Source organism: Phanerochaete carnosa (genome assembly GCF_000300595.1).
Source record: "Phanerochaete carnosa HHB-10118-sp unplaced genomic scaffold PHACAscaffold_3, whole genome shotgun sequence".
Classification (NCBI taxonomy): domain Eukaryota; kingdom Fungi; phylum Basidiomycota; class Agaricomycetes; order Polyporales; family Phanerochaetaceae; genus Phanerochaete; species Phanerochaete carnosa.
In genome coordinates this window covers 551894-575522 of record NW_006767630.1, presented here as the reverse complement: position 1 = coordinate 575522, position 23629 = coordinate 551894, and the positions used below count along the sequence as shown (strand labels likewise).

The window sequence follows — 23629 nt, the reverse complement described above, 5'->3', positions numbered from 1 at the left end:
CCCATGGCTCGTCCGACCTGCCGGCCCTGCTCGAATACAGTCGCTGACGCTAACTCCACCAACACCGGCACCGATAACATCCAGGCGCTCGCCCCACTCCCTCCAGACTGCATTGCGCAACTCTTTCATGCGCTGGACATGCCCAACTATGGGCGTGGGGATGCATTCGTGCATAATGTTCGCGGAAAAGTAGACCGGCCGGGGCAGAGGGTGCGCAGGCGCGAGGTGCTCTGTGAGGTATGCTAGCACGGCGTCTTGGGTGACAGGCGGCGCCGACGGCTCTGCACGTATCATCATTGTCATCTTCGTGAACTTCGGCGCATCTACAGATGGGTAGGTATCCTGCCCGCCGAGTGCGCACGCATCGAAGACGGTGCCGAGCACGCTGGCGTTCCAGTCCTGGTCGCGTGGGATGAGGTAACCGAAGCCGGTAGGGTGAATGGGCTGTCCAGGCGGTGTAGGCGGGAAGACGACGTTTACAACGATGACAGAGGAGGTTGGATTAGCGGTTAGATGAGGGAGGGAGGGCAGGGAAGACCGCTCTAGCAGTGTGTGAAGGGCGGGCAGTGGCATCGCAGAGACGAGGTGTGACGCAGACACGATCCTGCCAGATTGTGTTCGTATCTTGTCAAGGTGGTAAGTACAGATAGTCTAGTCTTGATCTCCCTGGAGGACTCACGGTTACATCGCCATCAGCAGTATCCTTCTGAACGACATCAACTTTATCGTTCTTCAAAATCTCAGTATTTGGATGCTCAATCACAGCTTTTTCCAGAGCAGCCGCAAACGCAGTCATCCCTTCTTCGAATGAGAAAATGCTGGCAGTCTGCATGATCCTAGGCACTTCGCCCAAATCGTAATCATTCGCCGATGGCTCGGGGGAGCGCGACTTCAGTATTCGGGAGAGCACGCCGCGCAATATGCTTCCACGGCCATCTTCGGCTAGCCCCCACAACGACGGGAAAGCGGCCCGAACGCTGAGTAGCTTTGAATCTGCAGCATATATGCCGTGCACGAGGGCGCTACCCAAAACTCGAGCGAGCTCAGGACCCAGTCTCGTCGACAGAAATTCATGGAGCGACTCGTCCCCATCCTCAGCTGCCAATCGAATAGCGCTCGGATAGCTTCGTAGTGGTTCGCGTGCACCTGCCAGAGCGATAGCACGTCCAAGAGGCGTGGCAAGCAGGCTGGTAACAGACGACGGAAGCGCGGTCAGACCACGCGTCCCCGGGATATGGAGAAAACGTGTTCGTGCTGCAGCCGCAGTTTTTGGCACGACAAGGAGAGACCGCTGAAGCTCTAAGAGGTTTATCTGGGCTTCTATCGGTCAATATGACCTCATTCAAATTGGGGCGTGTAGCATACCAACTCGAGGACAGCCTTGCTGTTGGGCCTGAGCGTCCTTGGGCCCCTCTCAAGTAGTATTCCCGCTTCATTTCCCTTATCGTCTTGCACGTGTACACGCTCGCTATGTACCCATCCGCCCAGGCGAGGCGATTGTTCCAGAAGAGTAACCTTGGCTGTTGGGAAACGCCGCGAGAGGTGGTATGCGGAAGACAAGCCAGAAAGACCGCCGCCGATGACAGATATATGGGTCGGAGCTGGCATGAACAGGGCCTCCAAGACGCGTTGTAAAGAAAATGAATGACCCAGTCAGCGTCGCATGTGAGAGAGACAAGTCAAAGTTGTCATTCGCGGTCAAGTCTAGTCGAACCTTCTCAAGGCCCAAGTAACCTCAAGCCGCTCTATCCCAAAGTGGCCGCAATTTTCACACACACTTCGTGTTCTCGAGCCTGTTCTCCGCGAAAGCACGACAAAACATGGCCGCTCGTTGTTCAGCACAGTTGTCTCAAATTACACATCAGAGCATGGTATAGTGCTGCCTCGCCATTTTCGCATGTTCTGAAATGTGCGCGACACAACGTTTATCGATTGCAGCCGTAGCATGAAAAACATGCACTGACCTCATGGACACCAATGTAGCTTGGGATATAAGCTCTACGCTCTTCCATTCGCCGTATAGTTTGACACTTGAACCGCAATGTACGGTAAAATATCTCACGACAAACCTCTGGGAAACATGTATCTCGGTTAGTCCTATCGGATAGGTGCCAGGACACATTGACACGTTCATGACCTTCCCTTCGACAGACGACCTCTACATCACAGATGTACCGGGGAAAGGGAAAGGGATCATAGCATTACGATACTTCCAGCGAGGCGAAACCGTCCTCGCCGAAGTGCCGCTCTTCACGCAAAGCATTGTACGGGGGAATGCTTCGGTCCTCGGCGCGCTCGCCCAGTGTACGCCCGAACAGCAGCAAGAGTTCTTCCGCCTGCACAGCTGTCACGGCGATAGGTACGCGCAGGCGCTAGGCATCTTCGAGACGAACGTCCTACCGTGTGGCAGCAATGACGCACACGGGCACGTCGCTCAGCAGGGCGGGATCTTCCTCGCCGGCGCGCGCTTCAACCACTCGTGCGTCCCGAACGTGAACAACCACTGGGACGCTGCGCGTGGACAGCTCGTCTTTCGTGCACTGCGCGACATCGAGGCGGGCGAGGAGCTCTGTCTTGGCTACGGCAGGCTCCTCGCGAAACGGGGCGAGCGGCGGGCGGAACTGAGTGCGAAGTTTGGGTTCGACTGCGCGTGCGAGGCTTGTAGCCTGGAAGGGAAGGCCCTCGTAGCAAGCGATGCACGGAGGGAATGCCTTGCGATGATGTACAGTGCCCATCTACGGGGTTCGTACGGCGACCCTTTCGAGGGCGTGGGAGAGGTACGTCAACTGTCGACGGTGACGTACGCAGGATACTCACCGATGCCAACCTCCAGGCCGTTCTGGCCCTGCGCTTCTTGCGCGAGGAGAGACTCCCGGTGTACGAATCGTCGTTCTGCTACAGCGGCTTCCACTGCTGTGCCGCCGTATCCGACTTCACCAGTGCGATGTCATGGGCGCACAGAGCTTTCGAAGCTTCCCGGGCGGCCTTCGGTGACGATCACGCTTGCTACTGGAAAGACTTCGTCGCGAACCCAAGCTCCTATTCGGATGCGAGCAGCCTAGGCAAACGGACTTTAGCAGGGCCTGATTCGTCTCTATGGAACGTATTGGGGTTCTAGCTGCTTAATATCTCCTGTGCCGTTCGTGCCTTCTCGTCGAACGTGCAGTATCTGTGGGTGTGGGAATTATGTGCTGCAGGCAGATATCTTAAATCTCACTGGCAAGGTAAGGCGATGATAATAGTTATATTTACTTAAGATAGAACATACCAGCATAGTCGGGATGAATAGCATGAACACACGTTACATGAAACTCAAACTCTAGATAAACTTCCAATGCGGACTGGAACATCCCACCCTACGCAGCGTCTATAGGCAAGTAGCTGGTCGAACATACTGGTATCGCACATCAATCGGGCCCTGACAACGTCGCCTTCGGTAGCGCAGCAGCTAGTGTGTGCGAGCGAGGATTCGCCCAGTAGACCTTGAACATGCGCGCCGCATTGCTATCTGGCCCGGACGTGATGCAGGACACTTCCCATGCTCGTCGTATCCATGCCTTCGCATTTGCAAAGTCCGAAACCTAACGTAGGATGGGATCAACGCTCTGTCATCACAAGCTACTGACCAGGTCAGGGGACGTACAAGCACGCAGAATTGAAAGGCGTCATAGCAGAACGACGCTTCATAGTGTATCAACGACTCTTCTTTCAGCATCTGCAATGCTAGCTTAATCTGGAGCCTAGCATTTTAGCGGAGGCGGGAGGAATTAAGGTTTACGATACACACCTTGCGAATGCCTAGGGTTGGTTCCTTCGCGCACCGCCCCACCTCATCGAACAACCGCAAGATCGATGTCCGCCTCCTGTCGCTTTCCACCGCCTCTTCTCCTCCGAGTCTGCATGCATCGCATGTGCAGTCGAACCCGAACTCCTCCATCAGGGTCCGTTTGCGCTCATCCTGTGCTGAGAGCACATCGCAGTAGTTGAAGCATAGCTCTTCGCCGTCTTGTACATCGCGTAGCGTTCGAAAGACCATAACATTTCGGATCTCGTCCCAGGACTTGCTCACGTTCGGTGTGCATGACGAGTTGATGCGAGAGGCGAGGAGAAAGATGCCAGCGAGCTCGCCGAGGGGCTGTGGGGCCGCTTTGAGATGTGTGCCGTTCCCGAGTAGAAGGAAGTTCGTTTCCCAGATGGCCAAAGCAGGCAGGAGACGTTTGCGATACGAGTTTGCAAGGGTGAAGTACTGACGCTGCTCGTCTCTGGTGCACTTGGAGAGCGCGCCTAGGAGCATCGAGTTTGTCGGGGAGGGGTTGAGTGTGAACAGGGGCGGCTCGGAGAAGAGAAACTCTCCCTTCCTGATAGACCGTGCAGCGACAACCCCTTTGCCATTGCCAGGGACATCCTGGACAAAGAAGGTCTCCTCCTGTTCTTCTATGCTCGCTGCGAACTTCACTACATGCGGCATGGACATGATAGTGCTGTTCAACGCACCAGTGGGCGTCGTTGAGGGAGTCATCGAAGATGAGCTAGTGGTAGTAAGAGAGAGAAACGAGGCATTGCCGGAGAGAAAGTGCTTGGAGGTGGCAGCCATGGATGGAAGCCAAGAAGGACAAGATCGTTGAGGGGCTATTATCACACGTGCTGACGTTAACGGATGTTACATCTTTGTAAAGTGCTGGAACTCTCCGCAGCTCGGGATAAGACATCCCAAGGCACGGAACCTTCAGAGATTGAAAGGCGTGAGATCGAGGAATGAAGAATGGCGGGTTTCGACGCTCCTGGTGCTCCCCCGGGCGGAGATTTGCGAGCGGCGCGCTAAGCTATGGCGAGGCCGTGCACAGACGTCAGTGACAGCGAAAGTTATAAGGGTCCGAGTTGGTTAGGTCAGTGCAGGGCTCAAGAATGAGCGGCGAGAGAAGTCTCGGGATATAGCAGAATCTAGAGCCAGTGTCGAACATGTGGTGTCGTCCGCAGGAACGCATGGCGATCTGATATCGTGAAGACGGAGCATATTTCCTCGAAAATCGCGAAAACTCGAGAAGGGGGAAGTAAAGCAAGCACCTCGCCAGGTAGAGTGGGGAACACGACGGCCTCGTTGAAGAAACAGCGTAGAATTTAAGCGTCGGGTTGCTGTTGCCGTATCTCTTGAGACTTGCCATTTACGGTCACATCATTCTCACGCTCATTTCAGGCGAAGCACGAGAGAGTTGAAGTCGCCGCACACTTTTATACAACGCCCACGACACTGGGTTCGACGTTCACAACAATGGCCGACGCTGGTGAATAGCATACTCTCTTATATTGCGGCGTCATCCTGAATCCTCTTCTAGGGTTTTTCAAGGGCACGTCTGCTGATCAGGATCGCCGGTTCTCTGACAAGGAGCTCAAACTTCTCAAGACTGGGAAGTTTCCTCCCGAATTTGACAAAAAAGTACGTGACCATGACCAGAGATCCAACTCATAAGTCTTATATATACCAGGTTGACATGCGCAAAGTTAACATGACAGTGCTTCGACCATGGCTTGTCAGCAAGATCGTCGAGCTGCTGGGCTTTGAGGATGAGCTGTTGGTCGAATACGCCTTCGGGTTGCTCGAGGATTCTGTATGCCTGTTTCTTTCTCTTCTTTGAGCCACCGATCTCATACATTTTGCAGAACCCTGACCCCAGAAAAATGCAAATAAACCTTACCGGCTTTTTGGCCAAAGATGCGGCGACATTCATGACAGACCTGTGGAAGCTCCTGCTTGAAGCACAAGAATCCGAGGCTGGTGTGCCAAGGTCTATGGTTGAAGCAAAGAAGGAGGAAATGCGCCGAGTGAGGGAAACTGACACTCGCGCGCTCGAGGAAAGGGACCGACGGTCGCGCCTTGACGAGATACGTGCCAATGACTCTGGGCGGGGCCGCGGACGTGGCAGAGGCAGAGGTCGCGGTAGAGGTGGCTTTGATGACAGAGCACCGCGAGGCAGAGACGGTGGCTGGGGTGCCCGCGGTGGTACAGTACGTCATCACATCGCTGCATACATGCTAGTATTACTGTACTGACGCATACACTCAGCGCCCACCCCCTCGTCGACATTCTCCATCTCGCTCGCCACGGAGAAGATCGAGAAGCTCTACTCATAGCGCATCTAGCTCACGATCCCCTGGTCCCGCCCGCCGATATCGCTCACGTTCGCCCCCGCCACACCGTTCATTGTCGCGCACTCCTCCACGCCGAGACCGCCCCCGTGAATCTCGTTCGCCTCCACCTCGGCGCAGGCTCTCTCCTATGCATTCCCGCTCTCCTGTTCATCGTAGGCGCCGCTCACCCTCGTATTCTCCCCGTGACAGACGTCCGCGCAGCCCACCCCCGCGTCGTAGACGCCCATCGCCCAGTCATTCTCGATCTTCTCGTTCGCGGTCTCCACCCTACCGCGGATACGGTCGACGCAGAAGCTTCAACCGTAGCCGCTCGCCACCAAGACGGAGACGTAGGATGAGTCCGAGTTTCAGTCGCAGCCCTCCTCGACGAACAGGGGGACCAGAGAGGAGGCGAGGCGGTCCCAGCCGTAGCAGGAGTAGCGAGCGTAGTAGGACCATGAGTGACGGGCCCCGACGCGCAGACAACCAAAAGATGGACGTGGAACGCAACAGCCCTGAACTGAAGATTCGGGGTCAAGCAGAAGCTGAGAAGCGGAAGGGCAAATGGGACGAACAGGATAAGGATGAAGTACGTTACATCATGCTCGTTCAGGTTAAAACTTTATTTAATGCCGTCACCAAAGCCCACGGAAGACCCAGAGGAGCTGAAGAAACGAGAAAGCGAGCTGAAAGAGAGGGCGCTGCGCAATAAGGTCGTGAGGACCAGGAAAGCCAGCTCTTCGGCTATGCCCGGGGACTCGAAATGATCCTGGCAGCGGCGAGTTCTCCCTTCCAAATTTTCTTTCGCAGCAAATTTTGTGCACAATTCTCCCTGCTTAGCTAAAGCTCTGGCATTCTACTTCCTTTTGATCCCGCTCTGCGCCTTCTTCATATGCCATTGAGCCTTTCTGTATCCAAATTTACACTCGCAGACGATCTAATAAACCTTATTGAACCGGAACAGGTGTCAGTATAGACTCGGCATTCATTACCCCTCAGTCTGATTTTACGCAAGAATATCGGTTTCAGTCTGTATGGTTACCAGCCGCGCCGCTCCACAACGAAGACATTGATTGAACTTCAGCTTCAGCATTTTGAGATCCATCAGTATGTCCAGCTGCAACCTCGCAAGATCTTAGGTATCGGTCGGTACTGTTCTGTCGGATGTTGGCTGATGGTGCCTTGTCTCAAAAAGAGGCAGCTCTGACCCAGTCGAGATCGTCGAGCAATGACGAGTCTTGTAGGCCCCGTCGACATGCGATCACTTCAGATCCTCTTCGCACTGTTCAATTGCCCCCACAGTTGAATAGCGCGGGGACGACGACAGAAGCGTGATTACCGCGGATGGGCGCAGGGCGGCGGTACGAATTCGGCAAATATGCGGTACAGGAGCTGTTGATTTTCTGCCGAGCATTCACTACCTCTGGCTTCTGTGGAACGCTTGCGAAAGCATGACCTTACCGCGCTCGCCTTCATGCGTGCCGACAGAGTCTCATGAACCCTTCGGAGCATGCAGTTTATCCAGGATTTAACCCGACCTGTACAGCGGTCGCGGAGCGTCGCGCTGCCCATAGGATGGAAGAAGGGCGGATGAATAGCCGTGTGTCGCGAGCTGCTGCTCCTTGTCTGCCGGTATGTCGACTGGAATCTCGGAGACATCTACGTTTTCTGATGAAGCTGTTGGGCATATAAGCAGAGAGGCCAAGGCGACCATTCCTAGTTTTTCAGCTCAGACGCCTCTCAAGCACCGGATCGCGCTATCATTCAGACAAAATGCGTCTCTCTATCGCTTTCGCTGCCTCGCTCATCGCCGGCGCCGCTGCCCATGCCACCTGGCAGGAGCTCTGGATCAATGGCGTCGACCAGGGTGCGTTATATCGAGCCAATGGGCCTGAATATTATGTAGCTGACTATTATCCCAGGTAGCTCTTGCGTCCGTCTTCCCCTGTCTAACTCGCCTGTCACCGACGTCACGAGCGATGCGAGTCCTACTTCTTCCACTTGAAACTTGGTCCACTGACTTAACGCGACACTCAGGACCTTGCTTGTAACGTTACTCCGACACCTAGCAACGGCATTTGCTCTGTCAACCGTAAGTACTGAGCGCCGTATCGACATACACTCACTAAAACGTGACATGCAACAGCGGGCGATCAGCTCTCGGTAGAAATGCACCAGCAGCCAGCTGACCGTTCCTGCGCGACCCAGGCCATCGGTGTGAGTACAAGTGTCCCCGACCTAAGACAAAACTTAAAATGCATCTCAGGGAGACCACTACGGCCCAATTAACATCTACATGGCCAAGGTCGACGATGCAACCACGGCGGTTGGCTCTGCGGCCGACTGGTTCAAAGTTGACGAGATGGGCCTTCCGTCGAGCAACCCTGACTACTGGGCGACTGAGGTCCTAAACGATAATTGCGGCCACTTCACCTTCACCGTTCCCGAGGGCATCGCTCCGGGCAACTATCTCATCCGTGCTGAAGTGATCGGTATGTCATCTCGCCTGTCTTCTCAGCTTATTTCGCTTACAATACTGTACAACAGCTCTTCACGTCGCTAGCAGCGTTGGCGGCGCTCAGTTCTACATGTCCTGCTTCCAGGTTAACATTGGCGGCTCGGGCAGCGCTGAGCCACCCACCGTCAACTTCCCTGGTGCCTACGTCGCTACTGACCCAGGTATTCTCATCAACATTTACCAGCAGCTCAACAGTTACGCCAGTAAGTCAAACGACCCGTCGAGGACTGTGCCGTTCTGACAGTATTACAGTCCCTGGCCCGAGCCCATACAATCTGCCATCGCCTGCCGTTGCGGCGACGGCCTGGCCGACGACGGCAACCTGGAACACCGCGCTCCAACCCTCGACCGTCCCCACTGCGGTGCCTGGCGGCGGCGCTGCACCCACCTCCGTCGGCGGTTCGAGCCCGACTTCCGCACCGGCTTCCGTACCGATTTCCGCACCGACGACCGTCTCGCACGTCAGCACCGGCCCGTCAAGTGCGCCTGCCGCGCCGACCTCTGTAGCGCAGCAGTATGCCCAGTGTGGTGGCCAGGGCTGGGCGGGCCCGACGGTGTGTGCTTCGCCCTTCACCTGCACGGTGCTCAACCGTAAGCAACGACCCTTCTATTGTGGATTATCCCGAAACTCATATTCTCTTTTTCAGCCTACTACTCCCAGTGCACGTAAGGAGCGGCAGCCTTTCGCCTCGACTCACCCTGGACGGATGCTCTATGCAGGCTGTTCCGAGGAGTATGCTTTATCTTATCAGCGCCTCTGATCTGTACAATCATCACCAAAATGATAACGGACTTGTTTCTCTCACCGCGACGTCCTCTGGAAGGCTGGATAATGACATACTTGGAAGAGCAGCAGCTAGACACGCGAAACAACATAGGTGCAAGTCGGTATAGTTTATGGTGCTCCAGATGATGCATGCTCCGATGCTATATCGGCAATATAGCACAAAAGTAACCTGCCCCATCTGCATAGTAGCACGTGCCGGGGTTGACGCAAGCAGGAGAAAACAGACCGGGCAACGAGGCGGCCATTTTCGCAAGTGGCTAGCAGGACGTAATCACAGTTCAGCTGCTGCAGAGCGCTTGTTTGACTCGCTTAGTGACAGCAGCCCGCGGCTCTCCTGTGCTCGGTTAACGCCATTCAGGTATTTTGAAGTTTCAACTTGAGTCTTGGAAAGCCTGCACAGTAAAAATTAATAATCGGCCACAACATGACGTCGGATTTCCTATCAATTCTTCGTCCCCGCAGGCGGATGTGTTTCATCTTCGCATTAATATTGTTTGACTTACGAGATCCCGCGCTTTTATTTCTGGACAGTCGGTAATACCATTTCTCCTTCAAGCTAAGTTCAGAAATTTTCCTGGTGCCGCCAGAAGTTATTCCTCGCTTGTGCAAACTAGCGGCAAACTTTATGTCAACTAATGTCTCTCCTTCGCACATTGGTAACGAGCTCGAGGCATAGGATGTCTCTGATTGCCCATCCTTAAAGTCGTCTCGTACGTACATATATAAGCCTCCCGTTTTCTTCAGCGTGATGCTCATCCCATAGCACTTTCCTATGGATACGACTGATCTCTATAAGGCCGTCGGTCACCCTATTCCTCCCGGGAACCACTCCGTAGTCGTATGTCTACCGACATGGAGGGATACCCTCGGCTACAGGCGAGGGGAGTCGCATACGGTCGACCGCATGCAAACGGGTTACCCACGTCTCTTCATGCCCCCCTTTAACCGCAAAGTAAGTGCTTGGGCTGTTTTTGTCGTTACTCGAGAGCTGACCGACCCGCACAGCTTGCCGAGCAGTTGGAGAAATTGTTCGCTCTTCCTTCAGAGCGATCATTGCTCGTCCGCTCCGCTCTAGCCGCTGAAGCATGCCGTGCCTTTATTACCGCGAAGGCAGGTGCAGTAGTTCACGTCAAGGCCCTCCAACCCCTCGATGCTCGCCAAGGATCGGATATCTTTATGGTGATATTCCCTTCCACTGCGATGCCTACGGCTCTCGCCTTTTGGCAGCATACAGGCTTTGGCATCTCCGGTCGCTTCGCTGAGCAGTACATCTCGTTTCTATTTTTTAGTGGTCTCCGTAAACCACTAGTTCCAGCCTCAGACGAGATACAGCCTCTTCAAGTACGGAATAAACGCCAGCGAATTACTCAAGACGCAAATAGTCCAAAGTCCATCCTCCGAGACCGCATAGTCAAGCTCATTACCCACAGCATCGACTGCGCAGTTCATCGAGGCCCCAAGTCGTCGCTGCTTCCTGTTGCCTCAAGTGATGTCTTCCTGTATCCTACGGGTGTGACTGCGATGTGGTCTGCCCATCAACTTCTCTTGAGCGTCCTTGGTACTCGCAAGAGTGTCTGCTTCGGGTGTGTTTCTAGCTCCCGGGTCTTTGGTGATTAATTGCTCATCAGAGCCGCTCTTTTGGTCTTAGATTTCCCTACACCGACACTCTCAAGATTCTAGAGAAATGGGGTCCGGGATGCCACTTTTATCCGGATGGAGACCAGGCAGATCTCAACAGGCTGGAGGCCATATTGATGTCCCAGAGGTCTCCGTCACAGCCACCCATCCTCGCGCTTTTCACCGAGTTTCCGTCAAATCCTCTGTTGCGGTCCGTGGATCTTCACCGCCTGCGCGCACTCGCGGATCAATACGAATTCCCAATTGTTATCGACGATACGATCGGCAACTTCGTCAATGTTGACGTCCTCCCCTACGCCGATATCGTGGTAAGCAGCTTGACGAAGATATTCAGCGGATGCGCCAATGTAATGGGTGGAAGGTACGTTTCTCTATCTTCACTCCCGTATTTTTCGGATGATTGACTGCCTGCAGTCTCGTCCTTAACCCATTGAGCAAGTACCATGCCATCCTGAAGAATGCACTGGAACGCAACTGGGAAGACATCTACTTTGAAGAAGACGCCGTGGTCATGGAGCTCAACTCGCGGACCTTCTGTGAACGCATCGTGCAGATCGACAAGAACGCCGGGGCCATCTGTGACTTCCTCCGCAGCCGCACGGACATTATCGCCCAGGTGCACTACCCCAAGTGGCAGACACACGAGCTCTACGACGCCTACCGCAGCAAATTTACGTCCGGCGAGGGCGGCTTTGGTGGCCTCTTCTCGCTCGTGTTCGTCTCGCCGCGCGCCGCGCATGCCTTCTTCGACGCCCTCGAGTGCGCAAAAGGCCCGAGCCTTGGCACGAACTTCACACTCTCCTGCCCGTACACGCTGTATGGCCACTTCACCGAGCTGGAGTGGGCAGCGAAGCATGGCGTCCCCGAAGACCTCGTGCGCGTCAGCGTGGGGATCGAGGATACGATGAAGCTGTTAGACGTATTTGCTGTCGCCGTGCGTGCGGCAGAGCTGAATGACAGCTCTAACAACCACACTTCATCCGCAGAATTTGGAAGGCATGCTTCTTCTTGTTCCTAGCCATGACAGCGAGCCTATGATTGCACCAGTTGCAGTACTCCGCCTTCTTTATAACCGCTGACAGCTGTTGCACAGGGTTCACCTGACTGTAGACAGCCCGCCGTCGGGTTTGCTATTACCACAGCGGCTCCAAGCCTAAGTGCAGAGCTGACCAAGCGAGTGATATTCTACCTCGCACATATATTTGACACGACTAGAATCGTAACATGATGTAGAATGCAAGATAGACGATGTTTCCGTTTGTAAGGTGCATGATCCACAGAAGTCACAACACAAGAGCATAGCAGAGCTATATGGAGCGGACGGCAAGGATCTAAGCATTGAAACTGAAGTTACTGATGGTGTTCCAAAACTGCTTGCCTTGCGCTGCCGCGAGCCCCAACTCAAGGGCTGTAATAATCGGGAGCAATTCACTGCAGCGAAAGTGCCGGCGCCTCAAGGAGAGCCACCGCGAACCTCGGTAGGGTTGGACAGTATCGAGAATATCGTAGAGCATTCAAGCGGAACGTCGACAAGATTGATGCCGTGATCAGTGAGGGTAGGAAGTGCACAGATGACAGTCACCTTCGGCTTTATCGCCGATATTAAGCCACCGCCTCCCTACAGGTACTGTACTTTTACGACCGTAGCGAATGAAAGTGCCCAAAATGAGTTTTCCCGACAAGTCGCCAAGATCGCCATAGATTGAGAAAATATTATTGGCGATGTCAGCCAAAAACCGGCGTGAGTGTGACATCCGCTACGGTCGTGAAAGTACAGTATGCCTTACACGCCTTGACCTCCGCCCTGCCAGCTAGAGATTAAGACAAAAACACCGGCGTACATTTGGCCCAATGATCGTCGGCCTGGTCCCAGAACGCCTGTGCCCGCCTACCTGGTGTGTCCGGTACGCTCTCTTAAATGATGATAAGCGGAGTACGCCCATGATCTTGCGTGTGGAGAATTTGCTGATAGATAGAAGTGGTGCCACCAGCGGACTCGACACCAGCTTTCACAGCTTAAGCCCTATAAAGTGCATAGTGGGCATGTAGTTACACAGGATACCGAACAGGAGACGCACGTCTGCCTACATGTGCATACATAGAGTAGATGACAATACACTAATGGCGACATTGGGGGCAGACATTATAGTACTTAGGCTTGCGGGATGCTCTTGTGCTCTCTTGGAAATGACGACGCGGCGGCCACCAGTGGAGGTGTGAACGTGCAGGGATGTCTAACTGCATTGCTTGCTGTTAGCATTTGCATCGCTACGCGCGTATACTGTACGAGTTTGAATGGGAGCAACCAACCCCGGGGGTGTGACATCCAAGCCAGCATCAGCAACAGCGGGCGCCGAATTGCCAAAAACAGTAATTTTGGGGGATTTTTGGGGGATTTTTCGTTGGATTTATCTCGATTTTGGCCCAAATTTGGTGCAAAGTTCCGTGACAAGACCCAAAAATTACAACCCTGGAGAGGCTTGTGACGCGTGACGTTGCTCCCATTCAAACTCGTACAGTATGCGCGATTTTCGTGTAGTGAAGACGCGGTGGACAAGGGCAAACGAGAGAAGGAGAACGAGCGCGCGGGATGGTTAACGCTTTGGCTTATCATGGCTTAAGACGTAACAAAGCAGCTGAAAGATGCCCAAAGTAACTCATTAAAGCCAGATAAAGCTACGTTCAGGTTCAGGACCTGACCAGCTTTGGCTTTAGTTGGCTTACTGCCCCGTACCGCCGTCCCGAGCCCATATTTCCAGGCGGAGATCTAGAGTAAGCCAGCAAAAATCGGACGTATAGGTAACGTTGCGTAGCCTCTGGTGAAATCTTGGCCTGAGCATACAGACGCAAGAAGTATACACCTCCCAAAACACTCCTTTCATTCTTCCAACTACTCTATTCGCACATCCAAATGGCCACCACAGAACTGTTACTACTCACCACTCCGTACCCGATTCCGCCTACCGCACCACAGCGGAGCTGCGAGTTAACATACAGCTAGATGGATACAAATACGAAAAAAGGTTGACCTCGAATGATTCCGTCTAGAGCTACAGTGAGCAGCACGAGGTAACACACCTACCCACATGCTCGGCTGACCCCTTTCTATCCTACACCGGCGGGACCCAGGTCCGCGCCCAGAAGCGTATGGCGCATGCCCCATGCTATCGCGGGGACTTTCAGGACGTTTCCTCGAGGAAGAAGTAGTTGCCCGAGGCTGCAAAGTAACGTGAGCAGAGGTGTGTAGGAAGGGTCCGGAGAGACGTACCCTTCTGCTCGCGGTCCTTGATCGAGTGGAGCTTGTTGACACGGGGACGGAAGTTCGTCGGGTCACGGCGGAACGTAATCTCGAGCGAGGCCAAGAACTTGTTCATACCGGTCAGCAGCGCTTGCGGTCTGGTAAACGGAGGTTAGCGCTAAGTAGCAGGACACTAGACAGTGATGAACACGCACGGCGTGGCGGTGGCTGCGATAGCGGGCTTGCCTTCGAAGACGATGACACGGTCCGCGAGGTAGGTGGCCATAATGAAATCGTGCTCGATGACGAACGCCGTTTTCTTCGCGTGAAGGATGAAGCGCTTGATGACCTTGCTCGCGATGATACGCTGCTCCGAGTCCAGGAACGACGAGGGCTCGTCGAGCAGGTACACACTGGCGCTCTTGCCGAGCGCGAGCACGATGGCGACGCGCTGGAGCTCACCTCCGGAGAGCGTCTTGACCTCCTGGTCGATGATGTTCTCGAGACTCATTGGCTTGACGACGTCGGTCTGGAACTGCGGATGCATGAACGCTGCCTTGATCTGCTTCAGGAGCAGCATCCGGACCGTGCCCGGGAACTTGGGCGAGATGGCCTGCGGCTTGAGCGAGACCGAGAGCTCCTGGCGATCCGTCTCGACGTCGGGCGTGTCACCTGCGAGGAGACGCACGAACGTCGTCTTTCCCATGCCGTTCTCGCCGAGCATGACGATGATCTCCGAGTCGGTGAAGCTACCGGGCTCGACAGTCAGCTTGAAGCCACCAAGTGTCTTGGTCATGGCCGGGTACTGGTAGTGACGAGTCTTGTCGATAATGATCTCCTCCGCGGTCTCGACCATCTTGAACGAAAGGGATTCTTCACGGAATCGCAAGTTCTCGGTAGGGATGAAACCATCCAAGAAGATGTTGATACCTTCGCGGACAGAGTAAGGCATGGTGACGACACCGTACATCGACGGCTTGCCATACAGACAGCAGATGAAATCGGAGAGATAATCGAGGACGGACAGATCGTGCTCAACGGCAATGACATAGTTTTCGTGAGTGAGAAGGCTGCGGATGACCTCGGCGGCGATCAGACGTTGCCTGATATCGAGGTACGAAGAGGGCTCGTCGAACATGTACACATCTGCCCTCTGGATGCAAGTCATGGCGATGGCAAAACGCTGGAGCTCGCCACCAGAGAGCTGATTGATCTCGCGGGTCAAGACCTCGTTCAGCTCCAGAACGTCGCAGAGCTTCTGCTTGTTATCGAGCTCTAGCTTAGTGTCAAGCATCGTGTCGACTGTCATTACGCCCTTGATGGCACGGGGAATATGGTCGACGTATTGCGGCTTAATGAGAGCTTTAAGGTTGTCTTCAAGGACCTTTGTGAAGTAGTTTTGAAGCTCGGAGCCACGGAAGTACTTGAGGATTTCCTGCCAGTCTGGAGGATCCTAGAGCAAAAGGTGAACCGAGATTTCTAAAACGGGGAGTATGACATACATCGTAGCGGCCGAGGTTAGGCTTCAGCTTGCCGGCCAAAACCTTCAATGCGGTACTCTTGCCAATACCGTTGGTGCCTACAAGTCCAAGCACCTGGCCCGGGCGGGGAGTGGGGAGACGGTGAAGCTTGAAAGAGTTCGCAGTGTAACGATGAGTGACTTGAGAATCCAGGTTCGTGGGTAGGTTGATGATAGCGATGGCTTCAAAGGGACATCTAGATGAGATATAAGTTCGCTTTGCATCTATTTTGTAACGCCTGCGTAAGAAGGAGGTATGAGAACACGTACTTCTTTACACAGATACCACAGCCGATACACAGGAACTCTGAGATGAATGCGATCTTGTCTGAGGGTTTGACTTCAATACAGAGTTTGCCTAGTTATCGAGAGTTCAATCTAAATTTCCCCCCTCGCTGACCAAATTGTAGAACGTACCCATCTTTACGACGGGACATGACTGGCGAGAGCTCAGGTTAGCGAGATGATCTCGACGATGACGCAGTTAATTTGGGCGTGCACCTTTTTGCATTCTTGCGCGCAACGCTTGGGCTTACATCTGTTAGCGTCGACGATAGCGATACGGGTGATTTTATCAGCCATGGCGGCGACGGCGTCGACGAGCAGGGGACTGAGATCGAGTCTGGCGGTACGCCCATAAATTTCATACCGGAACCGAACTGCATCACGTGACTTACGCGAGAGGCGACCAGTCATATCCCGCTAATTAGCCTCAGGTTCCTCTTCCTCATTTTTTCGAGACTTTGTTGTCGTTTTCTATTAGCTGTGTCCGGCTGACTCGATATATCAGAACAAACTTCAGTCTAGCGTCTCCTCTCCCATTGAATAAACAACGAGTTTTCTCTGTGGACGCCTGACGTCAGAGGTTGATCACCTGCTCCTGCCACCTCGCTGCTCTCTGCTATATCTCGGACACTGCTTGCAGTGTGTACCTAACCTTTACTGACCTCTCTCTCTGTAATTGCGCCGCGCAAGATGGCTTGGAGATGCACAGGAAACACAAGCGCAGAACTTATCGCTAACCTGGCGAAGCATGGTATCATCAAGTCCGAGGTCGTGACTAATGTGAGTATTTGACGTGGACCCATCCTCCTCCTTCTCGCAGCCACCCACCGACATGGTCAGGCCATGGCTAAAGTCGATCGCGCTCATTACGTTTTGGACAAAGCGAATGCATACGAAGACTCTCCTCAGTGCGCATGTAGTCTTGTTCAGTGATGAGATCCTCTCTGAGCGTTCGTGAAGATACATAGGATATGATGCCACCATCTCAGCTCCTCATATGGTGCGCGGTTTCCTCATGCTCATGTCTATGCTGACCTAAAGCTCCACACAGCATGCCCATGCCCTTCAATATCTGCTTCCCTATATCAAGCCAGGGAGCCGCGTGCTCGACGTAGGGTCTGGCTCCGGATACCTTGTAGCAGTTCTCTATCATCTGGTTTCCAGCTCGTCCGGCACTTCGGGGAAGGTGGTCGGTATCGAACACATCCCAGAGCTAGTGAAATTCTCGGTGGACAACTTGAAGAAAGACGGCTTGGGAGGCGCTTTAGACGATGGTCGTGTCGAGATAGTCGAGGGTGACGGCAGAAAAGGTACGCTCCACGAGATTCTGTACTATGCTAAGCATTAAATCTTCATAGGATACGCGCCGGCTGCTCTGTACGACGTAATTCATGTTGGTGCAGCTGCGCCTGTCCTACCGGATGCTCTTGTGAACCAACTTGCGAGCCCTGGACGAATGTTTATTCCCGTCGGTACCGGCTCACAAGCTATCTGGCAAGTCGACAAGGACGAGAATGGCGACGTCACGAAGACGCCGCTCTTTGACGTTATGGTAGGTCTTCTCCCCCAGACACCGTTGCACACCCTTAATGTCCTGCAGTACGTTCCACTTACGGATAGGAAGCCGAAGGTACGTGCGCAAACGCAGCCCGCTCTATTATTCGTGACGACTGGACTAACTTCACCGTAGCCAATATTTTGAGAGGCTCGGCCTGTTCTGCGCTGTACAGTAGTGGAGTATCTTCTGCGCCAATAGCACACTGCCTTGTGCCAGTTGAAAGGCCCAAGTCGGAACGCTGGCTTCAGAGAAACTTTTCTGGCGGGGAGATCTTTGACTTCCGCGGCGGCCCGTTCTGAATTGAGCCGCGCTACGCGTTTACTCCTGGGCCGGAAGCTGGTGTCAGCGTCCGGCGCGCGTGTGGGGCAATCCCGTCTCACGGTGGCACATGATAACATGGATCCTTATAAGAGCACACGTTTACGGCTTTGACCCCTCTCTCTAGCGTTTATCAACATGTCTAACGTAAAGGTAGGAGAGGCCGGCGGGATCAGCGTTGTCGACTTTGCACCGTTCCTGGACGGCTCGCGGAAGCAGGAGGTCGCGGACGCGATCGTGCAATCATTCAAGGACATCGGGTTTGTGTACCTGGTCAACCATGGCCTGGCCCAGGATAAGGTGGACGGCATGTTTGACTGGGTTCGTTGCTCGCGCATGTCGCTCTCGAGAGCTGTTGTGGCTGACAGACACCCCTAGTCGAAGCGTTTCTTCTCCCAGCCGATGGACGTGAAGATGCTTGCCCCGCATCCCGCAGACGGAGCGCACCATCGAGGTACGTCGCACTTTGACCGTTCGTTCGCAATGTCTCACTGTTCATCAACATGCACAGGCTACTCCTCGCCCGGCGTCGAGAAAGTCGTGAAAGATGTCTTCGACGCCGACGAGCTCAAGGAGCGTCGGGCCAAGGCTCCGGATGTGAAAGAGAGCTTCGAGTGCGGGCGCGAAGATGACCCCTACATGCCCAACATCTGGCTGCCCGATGGTGTGCTGTCCGGCTTCAAGGAGACATGCACAGATTTCTACTGGGTTTGCTACTCCTGCGTGAGCGTCCAGAACAAACGCTAATAATGCCTGGACGCTGTAGGCGTGCCGTGAAGTGCTCGAAATGAACTTCCTCCGCGCCCTTGCCTTGGGGCTCAGAGCTCATGAAACCTATTTTCTTCAGTATCACACCAAAGCGGATAACCAACTGCGGTTACTGCACTACCCCGGGTGCGTCATTTCCACTACCAAACAGACCCTGCTGATCCTCACACGACGCAGTGTGCCCGTCGAACAGCTCAAGAACGAAGAAGTGACCCGCATCGGGGCACACACCGATTTCTGCAGCATAACGTTCCTCTTCCAGGACTCCGTCGGCGGGTTGGAGGTGGAAGACCCGAACGAGCCTGGGCAGTTCAAGGTATGTGTCTTCATTGGCAGCTAGTCAGGATGCTGAGTGTGTACAGTGCGCCACGCCGGTGGATGGTGCTGTAATCGTCAATGCCGGCGACTTCTTACAGCGGTGTAAGCGTCTATCTCCGATAAAGACATTGCGGAGAATCCCATTCCTTTTACAGGGTCGAATGACACCTTACGGAGCACCGTTCATCGCGTTCGCGCTCCGCCCAATTTTGCTAGCTCGGTCGGCATGACGCCTGAGCGCTACTCCATCCCATACGTCAGTACACGCTGTCGTACTTCACGTTGTTGTAGCTGACTGGATGCATTCATCTGCAGTTCTGCGCAGCGGTGTGTGCTTGTTCGTCTCGCATAACACATGACAAACTGATATTCGGCCAGGACTTCAATACCGTCGTAGACTGTGTACCAACGACGTACTCCGCGGGGCGACCGAAGAAATATGAACCAATCTCGGTAAGCCACACTCGTTGTCCTCCCCCAGGAACTTGTCGATACTGACTGGTTCGAAGGCCGCACAATATATCATGGAGCGCCTGGCCGCGAACTACTGACAGGCCAATGGTGTAATGTGCTCAATACTAGTACCCCGGTTTCGAGAGTAACAGCAAACACTCAGCAAGATGGATCAGGCAATAAAAAATAAACCGAGTGGTGGTCTTTCCGCAGCCGTCTGCAAAGCGTTGTAGATGGGTTTCAGATTGAACTGGACGCGACATTTCGGTAAATCTTGCTAATCGCGTTTCATTTTGATTAGTCGTGTTTGTACTTCATAGACTGCGCGTAGGTTTGAAACCTCGCTCGCAATATAGGTTAATGATTCGCACTTTCTTAACCCCTTTGATTCGATTGCTACAGCTTTTGTGGACTACTTTCAACAAATTCTTACGTTACAGTTCACATGCCGTGCTACACCCTGGAAGAGAGCAAAAAATAAAAGGCGCCGTCGCTCCGGGAGCCTTCCGGCGCCCGGCGCTGAGCGCTGAACGTGAACGTGAACATTGAACCATAAGCTAGACGTCCAAATCCAGGTGTCACGGTCACGAACCGCGAACAGTTTGGTCGTAAGTTATCGGTTTAGAATCTTTGGTCCAGCTGAGACCATCATTCTACGTGGACTGCAGAACCTGGCGAAGAACTAGTACTACTATGATGTCAAAAGAAACCGACATGGATGATAGCCTTGCCAAGGCATCAGTTTCTCTTAGGCTTTCAGCCGCTACTGACACTGCAAGTGCAAGGCCGTCCCAATGGTCGAACTTCATAAGTAAGCTATTCTTCCGCTACGCAACGGTGCTCGTCCCAGCGTTCTCCGCAGCCGCGGTCGACGCCGTACAGGCAGAAGCGTCTGGCCCGACTGCACAGGCAATCACGCCAGTCGCTACTCAGACGATTCAACTCGTTCAGCCACAGATCGACAACCTATTATCGACTTGCAAAATTCTTAGCAATGCTCTTGATGATCTTGCAAAGATCCATCCTTTCGTCTCCGGTATGTGATTATCAGCCGTGCAACAGCTACTATAACGACCCGTACGCAGTCGTCGTATTAGCGTTCAAGACCGCGCTTCAGTTTGAGATGAGTCGCCGACAGAACGACAAACGGGTCATGCTCATACGAGTGAAGATGTACGATGTGCTTTCGGTGCTGCTCATGTGCGTTGTATGCTTCTCTTTGTTTCTTATCAAGGATTGAGATCGTGACTTGTAATCATGCGTCGACATGCCAGCATCCGCAGCATCCCTGGGAACGAGCGCGTGGATGATGGGAAGACCGTCGAGGAGCGCCTCCGTGAGCGCATTACGAAGATAGCCGATGACATCGAGAGGTATTCTGCAATATGCGATACGTTCTCCAAGAAGCAGACAGTCGGTATGCACCTTGCACTGGCACATCGTCCTGTCGAGTGCTTAGGCTCATAGTACTCCTTCCAGTCAAACTCTTCCGGAGTTTGGAGTGGGAAAGCAAACTAGAGGGCTTTATCAAGCTCTTTGACGATCACAAGCAGGCCTTGCAAGAAGATCTCGCAGTCTACTCTAGCGTCGGCATCCACCAAGCGAACGAGACCCTGGCTACTGTCTCCTCGCATGTCGCAAGCACCAATGACAAAACAAGCACGCTGCTTCTCTTGCAATCACTACGGTCTCCTCTCGATCGCGAGCTGATCCAGATGATTGAGCTCCATGGCGGTGCGGATAAGGTGCTCACGGACGAGAGCCTGATGAGAGAACTGATTGAGAGAAGCGCGGACAAGGATGCCCAGGCAATGCACCTCAAAGACATTGTTCGCGACGTCAACAAGTCTTTTGCAGACATGGTGCAGGAGAACGAGGAGCTCTTCAGTTGCAAGTTCAGGGCTCAACAGGATGCCCTAGCAGAGGGTATGTTCTTCATCGCGAGGCGCGAAGGGGATCGTGTCATTGGTGCAATCACGTCCGGACCACATGACCGAATAGTCGACAAGGCATGCATCTTTCAAACCATGAAACATTCAGTCTAACACTCAATCACAGGACTTATATGAGGTCTGGAAGGAGTCGGTACGCGGCACTCTCGGGTTTTATTGTTGCATATTTACGTTAACATTATTAGGGGTGGAAAGGCATGGCGAAAGCTCGGAGCCTGGTATTAGGCTTACGCGAATATTATGTCGAGCACCAAAAGGAAAGCGCCCTGAGCGAACGCCAGGCTCTCGAAGAGAGCCACGGAATTGTCTTGACCAGTGAAGAGTCTAGTGACTCAACGAAAGTGCAAGAGATTGCACACGTTACCAGACGTGGCACACTTCCGGAAGACGAGTGGGCTTTGGAGTATATCACCATTTCTCGGATTCAGCCCTTGCTCGAGGCGTTTGACAACGATGCATCCTCATTTGTCTCAGTATCCGAAGTGAATGCCTTCAGCAGTGCTCGGCCAAGTGACTGGAGGTTTGTAGTTTTTGCATTGGATGTAATCGAAATTATTGACATATTTCATCAGTCTGGTCAAATGGATGGCATATTGGGCAGCAGGTGCGGATTACATTTTAGATATTTATCTAATCATTATCGCAATGCTACATCTAAAGACATCCACTTATCGCAGGTTTTCCGCACACCCTTCGCTACTACTTCCGGCGTATTCAGGTTCTGCTCGCGCGAATAACCATAATGGCGGAAGAGGCGAGGAAATCATCGCCGGGAAATAATATAATTGTCGATTATTTTCAGAACCATGTTTGGCCTACCTACTTTCTCGACCACATACTCGCTGGCGTCTACGACATTGGTCTGGACTTGTCAGAATGGGACCAAGATCTCTTCGACCGCTTTGGAGATTACGTCAACGGCGAGGAGGCCAAGATGAAGAGTAAATTGAAATCTGTGAGATACTGCATCGACGTGCAAAACACACTTCAATTCGTTCTTGGTTCCACCAGTCTCGAAAAGGTAAGCATGAGTTTATCACAGATCAATCACAAGTAGCTCATCCTGTGCTGGGCATGCGTTCAGAATTTGCTACCCCTGATTTATTTGCTACTACGCCGCCTATGGCATGTCCTTCGCCATGCGTGCAAGCTCATTTTACATCCTGGAGAAATCGCCGGTATTATCAGCTCTCTAGGCACTATTTGCAAGGCAGCATGGGATCGCGCTGAACACCTAGCAGGTTTGCGCTGAATTTCTCTTGATTTTTACATCGTTGCCCATGGACGTTAAATCATCAGCGATGTGTAAGCTTCAAAACCTCGATCCAAAGGAGCAGCTTCAGAAATTGTCTTACGGAATGGTGAGTATATTTTTGCAATGTGTCGTGAACGAACTGACATCAACTCAATCAGTACTATTACTGCAAGTATGCCGAAGAATTGGATATATTAAACAAGAATGAGTATTTTTCCGCCATTTACCTTCGGTCCAGGTCTAAATGGGACTCGAACGGGCTCGTTACCGTCCGCAATCTTCTGTTTTCATCCAGACACCTTTCGCTCTGTGACGTTTTTTATGCCGAAATCGACATTGTCCAAGAGAATGAGCCCCCAGAGGCACTTTTCTACCCTGAGCAGGACCTCTACCCCCACGTTGAAATTTACAATGAAGACGAAGTGCAATCATCTTCCATCTCGGTTGATCACTGGGTCGTTTGGAGCGGTCACGTTTCGGTGAAACAATATGACGGCAGTTATGCTGGCAAGTCATCGGCTGGTGTTCTATTCCTCACCCTACCCCCCGACGGAGACGACGGAGCGATCATGGGATCAGGGGTAGATGAGGCAGGCGACTTCACCATCACTGGCCAGCTGCAGGGGTCCGCGATCAGATACAACAAGGAACGTGCATCGAAAACGCAGCGGTTCACGGGTACGCTGAACGCAGCACGCAACGAGATCGCAGGTGCCTTCGGTGCCCTCGACGATGTCAGGAATCTCGATGCTGCACTAGAGGACTCCGCGGTTCTAGGCCGTTTCAAACTTTGCGTTGCGCCGTGGGTGCGATTTTCCTACCTACAACCTAGCCAAGAGGAGCTTGCGAAGAACAAAGCACGCGCACTATGGAGGTTCGCGATCGACAGCGTTTTG

General features: G+C 53.3%; 10 protein-coding genes across 10 annotated transcripts in view; 8 read left to right on the top strand and 2 right to left on the bottom strand.

Moving 5' to 3' along the window:
• The window catches only part of PHACADRAFT_182091 (uncharacterized protein), a gene marked incomplete at its 3' end in the record, with an annotated part of 2195 nt that extends 499 nt beyond the window's left edge, over nt 1-1696 (bottom strand). The window contains exons 1-3 of the mRNA XM_007392856.1: nt 1366-1696; nt 680-1312; nt 49-624 (exon numbers count right to left, since the gene is read on the bottom strand). Coding sequence (XP_007392918.1) covers nt 49-624; nt 680-1312; nt 1366-1608 — 1452 coding nt within the window. The 5' untranslated portion in view covers nt 1609-1696. The remainder of the gene's footprint in view (nt 1-48; nt 625-679; nt 1313-1365) is intronic.
• A 436-nt stretch (nt 1697-2132) lies between these two features.
• Nucleotides 2133-3118, top strand: PHACADRAFT_192717 (uncharacterized protein; the record flags this gene model as incomplete). The annotated part of the gene is made up of 2 exons (XM_007392855.1): nt 2133-2777; nt 2834-3118. The coding sequence occupies 2 exons, from the start codon at nt 2133-2135 to the stop codon at nt 3116-3118; spliced, it is 930 nt and encodes a 309-aa protein (XP_007392917.1).
• A 106-nt stretch (nt 3119-3224) lies between these two features.
• Nucleotides 3225-4555, bottom strand: PHACADRAFT_251260 (uncharacterized protein). The gene is made up of 4 exons (XM_007392854.1): nt 4495-4555; nt 3788-4443; nt 3644-3733; nt 3225-3581 (listed from the first exon to the last, which is right to left on the bottom strand). The coding sequence occupies exons 1-4, from the start codon at nt 4517-4519 to the stop codon at nt 3408-3410; spliced, it is 945 nt and encodes a 314-aa protein (XP_007392916.1). The 5' UTR covers nt 4520-4555; the 3' UTR covers nt 3225-3407.
• Nucleotides 4556-5269: 714 nt separating this feature from the next.
• Nucleotides 5270-6838, top strand: PHACADRAFT_26227 (uncharacterized protein; the record flags this gene model as incomplete). Its single annotated transcript, XM_007392646.1, has 5 exons — nt 5270-5282; nt 5334-5434; nt 5484-5606; nt 5659-6003; nt 6062-6838. The coding sequence occupies 5 exons, from the start codon at nt 5270-5272 to the stop codon at nt 6836-6838; spliced, it is 1359 nt and encodes a 452-aa protein (XP_007392708.1).
• Nucleotides 6839-7543: 705 nt separating this feature from the next.
• Nucleotides 7544-9454, top strand: PHACADRAFT_251256 (glycoside hydrolase family 61 protein). Its single transcript, XM_007392853.1, has 9 exons — nt 7544-7758; nt 7820-7993; nt 8049-8107; nt 8164-8218; nt 8273-8343; nt 8393-8618; nt 8674-8847; nt 8897-9235; nt 9292-9454. The coding sequence occupies exons 2-9, from the start codon at nt 7900-7902 to the stop codon at nt 9312-9314; spliced, it is 1041 nt and encodes a 346-aa protein (XP_007392915.1). The 5' UTR covers nt 7544-7758; nt 7820-7899; the 3' UTR covers nt 9315-9454.
• A 749-nt stretch (nt 9455-10203) lies between these two features.
• Nucleotides 10204-12087, top strand: PHACADRAFT_88834 (uncharacterized protein; the record flags this gene model as incomplete). The annotated part of the gene is made up of 4 exons (XM_007392852.1): nt 10204-10383; nt 10437-11014; nt 11080-11430; nt 11484-12087. The coding sequence occupies 4 exons, from the start codon at nt 10204-10206 to the stop codon at nt 12085-12087; spliced, it is 1713 nt and encodes a 570-aa protein (XP_007392914.1).
• A 2579-nt stretch (nt 12088-14666) lies between these two features.
• PHACADRAFT_88964 (uncharacterized protein) lies at nt 14667-15254 on the top strand (the record flags this gene model as incomplete). The annotated part of the gene is made up of 2 exons (XM_007392851.1): nt 14667-15090; nt 15127-15254. 2 exons carry the CDS (start codon nt 14667-14669, stop codon nt 15252-15254), a joined length of 552 nt encoding a protein of 183 aa, XP_007392913.1.
• A 1368-nt stretch (nt 15255-16622) lies between these two features.
• PHACADRAFT_251252 (uncharacterized protein) lies at nt 16623-17893 on the top strand. Its single transcript, XM_007392850.1, has 7 exons — nt 16623-16891; nt 16952-17019; nt 17072-17111; nt 17163-17421; nt 17470-17663; nt 17712-17741; nt 17802-17893. The coding sequence occupies exons 1-7, from the start codon at nt 16802-16804 to the stop codon at nt 17811-17813; spliced, it is 693 nt and encodes a 230-aa protein (XP_007392912.1). The 5' UTR covers nt 16623-16801; the 3' UTR covers nt 17814-17893.
• Nucleotides 17894-18086: 193 nt separating this feature from the next.
• On the top strand, nt 18087-19970 carry PHACADRAFT_115792 (uncharacterized protein). The gene is made up of 10 exons (XM_007392849.1): nt 18087-18308; nt 18366-18441; nt 18499-18695; nt 18754-18881; nt 18933-19071; nt 19118-19175; nt 19229-19329; nt 19389-19400; nt 19452-19526; nt 19583-19970. Exons 1-10 carry the CDS (start codon nt 18126-18128, stop codon nt 19622-19624), a joined length of 1011 nt encoding a protein of 336 aa, XP_007392911.1. The 5' UTR covers nt 18087-18125; the 3' UTR covers nt 19625-19970.
• A 220-nt stretch (nt 19971-20190) lies between these two features.
• On the top strand, nt 20191-23623 carry PHACADRAFT_206458 (uncharacterized protein; the record flags this gene model as incomplete). The annotated part of the gene is made up of 10 exons (XM_007392848.1): nt 20191-20562; nt 20612-20726; nt 20801-20943; nt 21006-21526; nt 21585-21611; nt 21664-21998; nt 22051-22082; nt 22156-22499; nt 22720-22839; nt 22892-23623. Coding segments are annotated over exons 1-10 (2712 nt in total), but the record flags the coding sequence as incomplete, so codon positions are not given.
• Between the last annotated feature and the right edge of the window lie 6 nt (nt 23624-23629).